Below are 12,167 nucleotides of genomic sequence, written 5' to 3'. Positions count from 1 at the left end.
TACACTACAGCTTATGTTAGCATAACTTCTGTCGTTCAGGGGTGTGAATAAACCACCACCCCAAGCAACATAAGTTACACTGACATAAGCACCAGTGCAGACAGTGCTATGTTGTTGGTGGAGGAAGCTCTCCCTTCATAGCTACTGCCACTTGCTCGCAGGGGCTGGAGTAGTTAAGCCGAAGGGAGAGCGTGCTCTCTCTCTCTCTCTCCTGTTGGCTTAGAGTGACTACATTAGAGAGCTTTCAGTGGCACAGCTGCACTGCTGTAAACTAGAGCAGGGGTGGCCAACCTGTGGCTCCGGAGCCACATGCGGCTCTTCAGAAATTAATATGCGGCTCCTTGTACAGGCACCGAGTCCGGGGCTGGAGTTACAGGCGCCAACTTTCCAATGTGCCGGGGGGAGGGCTCACTGCTCAACCCCTGGCTCTGCCACAGGCCCTGCCCCCACTCCACCCCTTCCTACCCCCTCCGCTGAGCCTGCCATGCATGCCCTCGCTCCTCCCCCCTCCCCCCCCCCCCAGAGCCTCCTGCATGTCAGGAAACAGCTGATCAGGAGTGGGAGGCGCTGCTCGGCAGGGCTGCCGGTGGGTGGGAGGCACTGGGAGCTTGGGGGGGGGAGCTGATGCGGGGCTGCTGACATATTACTGTGGCTCTTTGGCAATGTACATTGGTAAATTCTGGCACCCTCTCGTGCTCAGTTTGGCCACCCGTGCTCTATAGTGTAGCCGTACCCAAAGAGGTGGATATACAGAGGTACCTTGGGATGTTTTTGTCCTTCCCTTTGACAGCACAGTGACCTTTTGAAATGCATTTTCCTGAGGGTTACCCCTACCTAAAGTTCACTCCCACTGTGTGGATAGAGACAGGTTTCAGAGTAACAGCCGTGTTAGTCTGTATTCGCAAAAAGAAAAGGAGTACTTGTGGCACCTTAAATTGGTTAGTCGCTAAGGTGCCACAAGTACTCCTTTTTTTTTTGAATAGAGACAAGAAGTCTGGTGGTGAAAGAGGTTCCATGCTGTTGTTTTGCTAAGATGTAGATCTGTTTGTTCCTGCTCTGCTTCCTTGCCAAAGAATGGCTACTTGCTAGGTGATTGCCCATCAACTTTGATGACACCTGATTAGAGGCATCAGCTTGTCCTTTGTCTTTGAGAAACAGGTTTACCCACTCCGCAGACTTGCCTGGTAAACACACTTCAGTCATGATTTCAACCTATGTTCATAATTTTACATATAATGTTGTGACATACATTTCACAATGATAATACTGACTGGAGAGTTATTAGTTTTCAAATGATACCTCACAAGGCATGTTTTGCACAAAGATTCCTACAGTGGTGTGTAGGGAGTGAATCAGGCATGTCATCAATCACAGTCACGAGTTGAATGAAATGGAATATGTAAGACAGAGATGATGAACTGCTGTATTCAGCTTGGAGTAAAAATGCGTACCATTGGAAGAATCTGGAACATGTCTAGTAGTTATGTAAATGATGGGTAAAGTGGTCAGAAAAGAGGTCTATGTGAGTGTAAATGGTAAAGTAGCGCAACTTACACTGCCTGTTTTATCTTAGGTCTGGTCTACACTCGGGAGTTAGGTCGATGGGAGACAGCTTACGTCAACCTAATTAAGCAGCACAGAGTCAAGATTGATGTAGTTAGGTTGACACAGTTTCAGTGTAGACACGACGTTGCTTACGTCGACGGTTAGTGGCTTTTAGGAGCCATCCCACAACGCTGACAGTACAATTGATACAAGCGCTCCTGGTGAGGATGTGCCCCACCGACACAAAGAGGAAAGTATAGACATGCACAAGTAATGCACTTCCTGCAGTGGCTGTATGCCAATGTATGTTTGGTCAACTTAATTTGGCCTTACACTTTCTTGTTAGTTGCTTTTCCTGCTACCCCTTTTACCTTTCTGTCCACTAGTCATATAACTTGGACTTATTTTGCACACGTTAATGCCAAATGGGTGCAAGTTGCACATTTTTCTATGGTTACACTCATTTAGCCCCTTTTTCTGACTGGTTTACACTTGATGTGTAGAGCCTTGAATGGATACAAATTTAAATTCGCGGATGCAGATATCCACGGATATAAACTGGTGTCCGTGGAACTGCAGGGCTCTCCCAGGAACCACAGTGGCGAAAGGAGCAGAATGTGGGGTCGCTGCTCCCAGGAGCCAGTGCCCCATGCCGGCAGCTCCTCCGGCGTGGTTGTATCACCCGTAGACCCACCCCGAGCCCTGCCCCATCCCGTCAATGCAGCTGCCTGCGTCTCCTGTCGGGGGGCAAGTGTGCTGCTTCCACACACTAGCGTGACCAGGGACAATTGCTGGTGAGCCTGGTGCCTACCCCAGTGAGTGGGGCAGGGGACGGTACAGCCATGCTGGAGGAACAGGGTTCTGGCTCCTGGGAGCGGTGGCCTCGCATTCTGCTTCTTTCGCCACTGCGGTTCCCTGGAGAGCCCTGCGGTTCTGCAGATACTGATTTATATCTGCGGATATCCGCATCCACAGTATAAATTTGTGTCCATTTAGGGGTCTATTGATGTGTAATTTAGTCCACTGCTGAATTTGGCCTTGTAGGTTTATGCTATTCTTCCAGTGAGTGGCTGAATAGGAGGTTATTGTCTGACCATTGTCTGACCTCCTGAGGTGCTTGAGAACTACTGTGCATAACGACATTATTTGAAGCCTTGGAACTGGACCAGAAATATGGCTGATGTAACCTAAAGCACAAGGGACAGCGTCTGATCTCTCTTACATAGGAGTATATCTTCAGGGACTCCACATACTTTAACTCCATTTTTAAACTATTTTAAATGGGACCAGAGTCCATCTCACGTATGTATTTTTTAATGCACATTTTGAAAGTCATTTGATAACGTACATGGTTTTTACTCCTTTAGATGTATGAAATTAAAGAAGAGGGAGGAATTCTCAAGAAGCTCTATGAAATATGGCAGAAAACTACAAAGCCTCTGCAGCCCAAGGTGCCACAACAAAACAACACAAAGATGAAAAGTTTGTCTTACCCCTTTTCCAGAGAGAAAATATATTTGTGAGTATTTTAAAATGTAAAAGCCATTTAAGCAGACTGTAAAATTCTGTTGGTATCCTTCTTCCATTGTAAGACCTAGTACTTAAGTAAGTATCTGATTGAAAATCCAAGCACCTCTTGACACATCAGGTATTTTGGTTCCCAATATGAACTTTGTGGCTTAGGTCCATCTCCACATCTGAGTTGAACTCTGCCCTCAGATATGCATATGCAGCTACTATTGAGGTAAATGAAAGTTGACTGCTTTTAAGTAGAATTTATCCCTATGGGTCAAATTCAAAAGTGAGTCTAAGTAAGTCTAGTAAGAGTCTAAGTTTGGTAACCTATGCCATCTGCTTCCCCTCACTTACAGTACCTTTAGTCTCACTATCGACTTCCTTCAGCTGACATAGCTGGAGCCTGATTTTCCAATTAAATTAGTGCAAATCAGGAATAAGTCCAGTAAAGTTAATGGAGTTATACTGGTGTAAATGAATGGCAAAGCAGAGCCCCTGCAATTCTCACTCACCCTTACTTATCATTGTGTAACTTACACACCTTGTCACATCACCTCTGAATTTGGCCTTATAAGTCAGTGTAATGGAAGGTGAGTTGATGTAACTTACATGCCAAGAGATCAGAAGAGAGGCATAGCAAGAAAAGCAACTAACAAGAGGATGCAAGATAGACCAACTCCCTCTTTAACTGGCATCTTCGTTCAGTTCCTTGATGTGTAAGTTACACAAATGTAGACTATGTTGCACGTGCACATTAGTAAGGTATAAGGTACTCTCAATTTATGTGAATCTAACTTATACTGCTTGTTGGTTTTTGTGGGTTTGGACAGGATATAAGTTAATGCAGAATTTCTCTCACTGGATGTAACTGCTTCCATTGGATAAGACACTTATGACTGGGTGGGCAACAGAAGGGGTTTTATTCAATGAACTAGGTGTGTTTTTAACTTGAATTGAAAGTACCAAATAAATTATGAGTAGGAAAAGTAACCATGCAGTCTAGCTTGTAAAAAGATATAACTTATAAAGAAGCATGTTTTTTTCTTTCTGGTTAGATTAGATTTATGAAAGTAATTAGAATTTGGCCAATACTATGCAAATAAGGAATTCTTGCTACCTGCCCTTCCACCCACAATAATACGTTTGGGCCTAATATGATGTTTAACAGTTCTTATTACCTCATTAAGAACTGGTTCCCTGCAGTTATGTCTGACATATAAAGTCATATAAATATAATGACCTACCACATCATTTGTTGCCCTTTCTGACAATTTTCTTTAAAACTGAATACATGTTAAGTCAGCTAGAGGGAGTAAACTGGCAAAGTTAATTTCAGTGATGAGGATTCCTGGGTTGGTTAGCAGTTATTTATGGAATAATATAATAATTACATAACTGTTACGGATTGATTGTATGGAAGCAAATGTAGTATTGACTTCTTAGTCATCCTGAAAAAGAGTAATGAACATCTGTATTAAGGCTAGTTGAAATCTGATTACATTAATTGAGTCAAGGAATGTTAGAACACTGTGGTTATTTTATAAGGGAAAAAATGTAGAATGTCAGTCTATGCAAACAATAAAAACGTTCTTTACCAAAAGGTATTTTACATTTGGATAATGTTTCTGCATTAACTCCTCCTCCTCCTCCTTTCAACCTGTGTAAGCCACAGTATTCTGAATACACTGAAATCTTTGTAGAGTTCAATAGAGTCAGGCAACCTTCTGTCTTAAAAGACCACCTTAGAGTATCCACAAATACACAGAGTTCTGCTTCACCTCCCTCTCCTCTAAGCAGCTGGTTTTTCTCAAGCCTTTGCTTGAATGGTCACTTAATACAGGTTTGGTTGTCATTGTTTCAGATGGAGTCTTAATCAAATTGTTGTATGATCCTATTCATTAGTAGCATTCATGAAAACGTAACTAATCTTGTCTCTCAACATTTCAAGGTACAACATTAAAGACAAAGACACATTTTTCGACAATGCTACCCGCAGTCGAATAGTAAGTAAACACAAGTGGCCTCAGTATTGATAGAATCTTCTGTGCTCAATGGTACCTGTTTCCACAATGAATGCACTTGGTTCCTCTTGCTGACTTCATCACTATTTGCTTATTGTTTCATAGCAACAGAAAAGTGCAATCAAGTGTGACAGATCCATACAGTTGGTAAACAAACCATCTGTCTCAGAATTGCTTGGAAAAGAGTGCAGTCTTCATATGTATAATGTTTTAATTTTGTCATGCTTCCTAATGTATTTATTTAGATATTGTGGTAAATATGAAAAGAAGAGCCAGATTCTGCTCTCACTTAAACTGGTGTAAATCTGGAATATTTCCACTTAATTCCTTGCAGGATTTGGCTACAGGTTTTAGAGCCAGAGCCTAAGAAGGTATACATCACCATAGCACCATTAATTTCAATGTCATTACACTAATTTACAGCAGCTGAGGATTTGACCTATCTATAGTATTTCTAGGCTCTCTGGATTCATAACGTAAGCAAAATTATTATAAAAAGAAAAGGAGTACTTGTGGCACCTTAGAGACTAACCAATTTATTTGAGCATGAGCTTTCGTGAGCTACAGCTCACTTCATCGGATGCATACCGTGGAAACTTTATATATACACAGAGAATATGAAACAATACCTCCTCCCACCCCACTGTCCTGCTGGTAATAGCTTATCTAAAGTGATCATCAAGTTGGGCCATTTCCAGCACAAATCCGGGTTTTCTCACCCTCCACCCCCCCACACAAATTCACTCTCCTGCTGGTGATAGCCCATCCAAAGTGACAATTCTTTACACAATGTGTATGATAATCAAGCATGATAATCAAGCAATAAGCTATTACCAGCAGGACAGTGGGGTGGGAGGAGGTATTGTTTCATATTCTCTGTGTATATATAAAGTCTGCTGCAGTTTCCACGGTATGCATCCGATGAAGTGAGCTGTAGCTCACGAAAGCTCATGCTCAAATAAATTGGTTAGTCTCTAAGGTGCCACAAGTACTCCTTTTCTTTTTGCGAATACAGACTAACACGGCTGTTACTCTGAAAATTATTATAGTGTACAGCCAATCATTCCTATTCTATACCAAGATAAAAGTAATGGAAAAGTGAACAAAAATAGATACAACTCCTGCTTATCTTAGTTTTGTTCCTAGTTCTGCCACTCCTCTGGTGGGTGACCTGTGGCAAGTCACTCCCCGTCTCTGTGACACAGTTTCATGGTCTGTAAAAATGGGAATAATGATAATGAGCTCCTTTGTATAGCACTTTAAGACCTACTAATGAAAAGTGCTATATGAGTAAAGGCAAGTAGGATTTAGCCAAATATCAGTTCTTTTTCAGGAATCCTTGTGACAATATTTAAAAGCATAGAAAAGACTGGAGGCCAGATTCTCAGCTGATGTAAATGTCATAGATTCAATGAAGGAAGTGGAACTTAACTGGTGTAAATTAGCACAGGTCTGTTGAAGTCAGTGGAGCTACTCTATAACATGTGAGAATTTGGACTGATATTTTGAACTTTTTCTTCAAGAGAAGAGATATAATCTATGAGTTGTGCCTTCTGGAGAGGTAATTGTTAGTAAATATATTACTAAACGAGTGGATTCAAATATTATTCATAGATGTAACTTTCTTAGGTTTTTTTATAGCACTTTAGTAAAACTTTCTATTTACTTAAAAATTTAAATGCAATGGTCCTAAACAATATATGTATACATGAGTCAACCACAGGACTGATTTAAATATTGCTACAAATTAACTACAGAAGAACATCTTATTTTTATGTGTAGGTCTGTGGCTTGTGCTGGCACTGTAATTAACATAATCCTAAGAGATAAAATGTTTGTTGCATCACTGTTTTTTCTTTCTATAGGTACGTGAAATTTTAAAGCGTACATCTTGTACAAAGGCCGAAAACAGTATGGGTAAGAGAAAATTAACAATGTTATATCTATGTTGTTTTGAAGGTGATTGTTTTCAATAATTCTATTTTAATACAATTTAAAATAATCAAAATATTTGTCTAACAGAATATAAGAATGTACTAATGCATTTTCACATGAACTAGACTTTGAAACAGAATACATATTCTTAACAATAAAATTAGTCCTAGGGATACAGTACTGTCCCTTTTTCTGATGAACCACATAGTGTTAGAAAGTAAATTGTCATCTTTTGAACAATTACTTTTAAAGACTCTCTAGCGGATTAGAAAGAGACAAGCCTTTAAATCAACAGTGTTCATTTGTGTTGTGAACATAAATCTATTCACCCCTTAGTGCCACCTGGCAAGAGGGTACAGGCATATTTAGCAGTTCTTGATCCGATCTTGGGAATTGTGCTGACAAAACTTAGAGACACATGTCTCACTGTAAAAGTGTCAAAATGTAGACTAGGAGCTGCCAAAATTCCATATTATGACACTGGGTAGGAGGTAGCCAATTTTCTCCTGATCCCTTGAAAGTGGAAGCTATTATTAACTGTCTTATACCCTACACTAAAACCCAAGTCCAGGCTTACATAGGTTTGGTTGACTGTTACCACTGATTTGTACATGGTTTCAGTGCTATTGTGTCTGCTATCACAAACTTTTGCAAAAAGACAAAGCCATATAAAATAGTGGGGACAAAATTTGTCAGAAAGGTTTTGATGAGGTAAAGGAAATGCTGTCAGGTAAGCCTGTTCTGGCCAGTTCACATGCTGACAAAATGTTTGAACTGTGTCCTGATGTATCAGACACAGTTTTAGGTGCAGTTCTGATGAAAACTGGTTTGGTACAGTTTCAAACAGCATCCCATTGCATTGTCGAATAAAAAACTGACACCCACTGAATGGAATTATTCTGTCATAGAAAAAGAGTGTTATGCTTTGTGTACGCAGTCAAGCAGTTGAGGCTCTACTATTTAACAGAAAATTAAGACCATTCTGAGAAACCGTTCTCCATAGGTATGGCTTCACCGAAACAAATATACCAAGTCCAAATTGCTGCGCTGGAGCATTCTCTTCAAGAATGTGACATGGAAAGTGTATGTATTAGAGGAAGAGAAAATACAGTGGCAGACACAAAGTCCAGGCAAGAAGGTCATGACCTGATGCCTATGGATCAGCCAGTGGCTAATCCTACTGCATCATTATAAGAGGAGAGGTATAACCCAAGAATCCCTCAGTGCCAACTGGCAAGAGGGGTACAAGAATATCCTGATCCTGGTATGTACATTTTGGTTCACCAAAGAATATCATGTGAGATCTTAAATGAAAGCGAGGCTCATGTTTGTCATTGATAGCATTGTGAAATTATTGTATAGATACTATGTAAGGAGTATGTTGAAAATATGTTCCTAAAGTCTGTATCAAGGCAGAGTTGACAAACAGGTTTTCTGCCAGATAGAAGATGGTTATTCAGCTATCACATGTAAATTAAGCATTGTAAGCCAGCACAATGGAAACCCATTTACGTAGAAAGTAGCGAAGGGGGATGCAAAATGTACAGGGAAGAAGCAGGACTTAGGAAAAACAAGCATTGGAGGGTGTGTGGGGAGGAAAGGTGAGTGTTACTGTCCCTAAGAACAGATAATGAACTTGGGGGATATAAGCAGGAGGCAAGGAGACACCCCTTTATCCTGCACTTAGGAAGTAAATGGACAGCACATTTACATTCATGAAAACAGGATCTCAACCAGGGTTGGTTGAAATGCTGCAGAGGACATTTGGGATGAGATACATTTCTTTAGACAGAAGGTTAGACTGCTAAGTTTAGTCTCTAGAAATCATGTTATGATTTTGTTTTATATGTAACCCTTTTATTTCCATTATCTTCTCTCACTTTCCCTTGCATCTTGAATTCTTGATAATAAATTTATGATGGTTTTCACTATAAATGTAACTCAGTGCTGTGGTATTATACAAGGAGCTGATCCTAAGTTGAATCATTCAAGCTGGTGTGTATACTGTTCCTTTGGGGAAAGTAGACCTGGTATTTCTCTGAGTGTTCTGTAGATAAGAGGCTGGAACTACAGGGAATACTTCAAAGGGGAAAGGGGTGCACCTATTGTTAACCTGCAAGGCAAAGTAAGGGCTGGCATAGCCCAGACGAGTTTGTTTGGGTGGCTCATAGGTATTGGTGTTAGGGAGCTGACGTCCTGTTAAGCACCAGCAAGTCTCCTTCTCGCTGGAGGCAGGTGACCCTCAGTCCTGGGTACCCTGAGAATTGTCACATCTGTCCATAGGCAAAATGAGTGTAGTGCATCATAAATGTGGCCAAATTATACCTCATGCAACTTCTTTGGCCTCCATGGAGTTGCACGGTGTGTGGGCAGCACAAAGCTTTGTCCATGGAGTGGGTTACTTTAAGCTGAGGTTAGTTACTAAAATAAATATTTCACACAATAAAGATAATTAGGGTCTGACTTTCCTCTCATTCTGGTTTTACACCAAGGTGACTCTATTAACTTTAATGGCTACCCCAATTTCAGTGAAGTTACTCCTTATTTATATAATCCACTGTGGAAGTGGATTAATCTAAACCAACAAAAGGCACTGGTGCAGAATAAGAGTTTCCAGATGTAGAGTTAGTGTGGAATAGCTATTGTGCTTTAAATTCACACCCTAGTTTAGATAAACCCTGAAATATCTATCTATTTTATGGACTGGGTAGCACATTTGGTTAGAAAAGTGTAATTTATCTCTCGAGTCCTCGGTCCAAATTTTACCTTGGGTCACAAGTGATAATGGCTCTGGCTCATTTAGCCACCTCACAAAATACGTTACACAGTTCATCAGAACTCATAGTCTATGCTCAAGAGAGATCAGACTGCAATGGCAGGAGGGATGCCAGTTGGGATTAGAGCTGAATGAATGATTGATTTTTCAAATTGGCTACTGAACGAAAAAAAATTGGGTTGACCCTAAATGCTTTCCTCGACAACACAAATGTATATACAGTCTGTTTTTTCTTTAATAGAAATAATATGCACACAACTTGCCACCTCAAATGGAGTTTCCCAGACACTTCAGTTTAAACACACTGGATTATACAAAACAATTAAACATGTTTATTAACTGCAAAGAGAGAGATTTTAAGTGAGTGAAAGTAATGAGGTATAAAAGTGAGAAATGATGACAAGAAAATAAAGTTAAACTGCTACTGGTGCCTAACTTAACAAACTATATCAGATTCAAGCAAAGTTTCTCACTATATGCTTTCAGCAGTCTTACGGACTAAATCCTCTATATCAGGGCCCTTTCTCCCAAAATTAAATGAAGGCTCCCTTTGTCACTTCCGGTGTTGTGAATGTGATGGTCAGGAAAAGAGTGTCTTGGAATGTTTGCTCCTCCTTTTTACAGTTTCAGTTCCCCTTTTGAAAAACATTTTCAGCTGGATACAAGAGACAAAAAAGTCTATGTGGAAGGATGTTCCCTCCTGCTTTTTTCTCACCTGTTTGAACTTCCTTTGTCTCCTCTTCCCATTTGATGACTGTTTAATGCTGAAATACAATTAAGCTGAACACACATTCCTTTGTTTGTGACAGACCTGTTTGCCAAACTCAGTCTGGAACATGTACTAATAACTCCATACAGTGGAATCGTATAACTTCACATACAAGGTTGCCACATATATTTTATCAGAACAATATTGACCAGCAAACTGAGTTTTCAAATGATACCTCCCAAGGCATACTTTGTACAAAGATTATTACAATAGTATGTAAGGTGTAGACACAAGTATATTGTGTCACAAGGGCTTTTTGTGGTGGTTTAAGACAGATGAAGACTGCATGGAGTGCTTATGCACTGCTCCTTATTTCATGTTGTATTTGAATGGTATGTGGTCCTCGTGGACAGTTTTGACCTTTGCTTTTGTGTTCCATATCAACGATTACTGATAATACTAGTTTATTAGACTTCAGCTTCCACGCATTTGAACATTGCTTTGTAGCTATGAACTTCTAAGGGGCTATCTCCCCTGATTGTTGTATGGAAATTAGGAAATTCAGTAGTTGCTATTTCTATATTAATTAAATAATTCCTGGATTTAATTATGGTCTCAAGAGCACCATAGACCAGTGGCTCACTGGGTTCCTTAAGCATCCTAATTTTGTTAATCTTTTATGGTTCCATCACTTCCTTGTCGTCGAGATATGGCAATGGCAACAGGGACCCTAATAGCTACAGTTGTTTTCCATGATTGTATGTGTATTATACATATTGGACAACAGCATAATAACACACTTAACACTTACAACTGGCCCAGTTTATTGTTCAATTCTACAGTTGTACAAGATCACATCTGCTGCTCTTTAGGCTGGTGCATGCTGTTGTGCAATAAAAAGTTTAAGGAAATGTTTTCTTCTAACTTAATTTTTAACATGTTATAAGCCATGCAAAGCACCAACTATTCTCCATAGTGGACTTGGTATATTCCAAGTTGGAGATTTAAAAATCATCCCATTTCCCAGTAATATCAATTGAAATAGGGATCAGATTTTGTTTTCTGTGTACAAGGTGGGAAATGTATTGGTAACGCTTGATTAATTTAAAAAATGGAGAACAGGATTTTGCTGAAACTTTCCAGAATAATTCTCATTTGGCCATGAGAGATTTGACAGGCCCAAAGAATAACTTTTGTAGGTAATTTTTCAGTACAGTGGAAAAATAAGGATCTGAAATAGACTAGCAGTCTTAACCTTAACTGTTGTATCATATAATTATGTCTCTGGTTGGGTTGTCCACAGGGACCGAATACGAGGACCTTTGCTCAAATTAAAGGATGAGGTCCATTAGGTGAACTCGTATACTTCTATGTGTGGTCTAGTCACTAGATGGGGCAAAGAGCTATGTTAGCATGGGTTACAATTGAGCTCTCCATTTTTTCCCATCTAACTTCCCACCTGACAACTGTGTGCTCACTGGGAGTAAACAGATTCTGTACTGGTGCAACTCTTGTGCACAGCCATGGATCTGGAGAACACAGACCAAACTACTTCCTCCTGTGGGCAGAGTCTTAAATCAAGACAGATAACTTTGCATTGTGATGAAAAAGGAAGTTGTGGAAGTTCCAGCATTTGGTACGTTTAAAACTAGATTTGACTAAAGGT

The 12,167-nt window shown here is 40.1% G+C and overlaps 1 protein-coding gene across 1 annotated transcript in view; it reads left to right on the top strand.

Moving 5' to 3' along the window:
• The window catches only part of ANO2 (anoctamin 2), a 272,975-nt gene that overhangs the window by 74,725 nt on the left and 186,083 nt on the right, over positions 1 to 12,167 (top strand). The window contains exons 5-7 of the mRNA XM_077807418.1: positions 2,913 to 3,064; positions 5,009 to 5,063; positions 6,947 to 6,998. Coding sequence (XP_077663544.1) covers positions 2,913 to 3,064; positions 5,009 to 5,063; positions 6,947 to 6,998 — 259 coding nt within the window. The remainder of the gene's footprint in view (positions 1 to 2,912; positions 3,065 to 5,008; positions 5,064 to 6,946; positions 6,999 to 12,167) is intronic.

Source organism: Eretmochelys imbricata, chromosome 1 (assembly GCF_965152235.1).
Source record: "Eretmochelys imbricata isolate rEreImb1 chromosome 1, rEreImb1.hap1, whole genome shotgun sequence".
Lineage (NCBI taxonomy): Eukaryota > Metazoa > Chordata > Testudines > Cheloniidae > Eretmochelys > Eretmochelys imbricata.
This window is presented reverse-complemented; position numbering and strand designations above follow the sequence as displayed.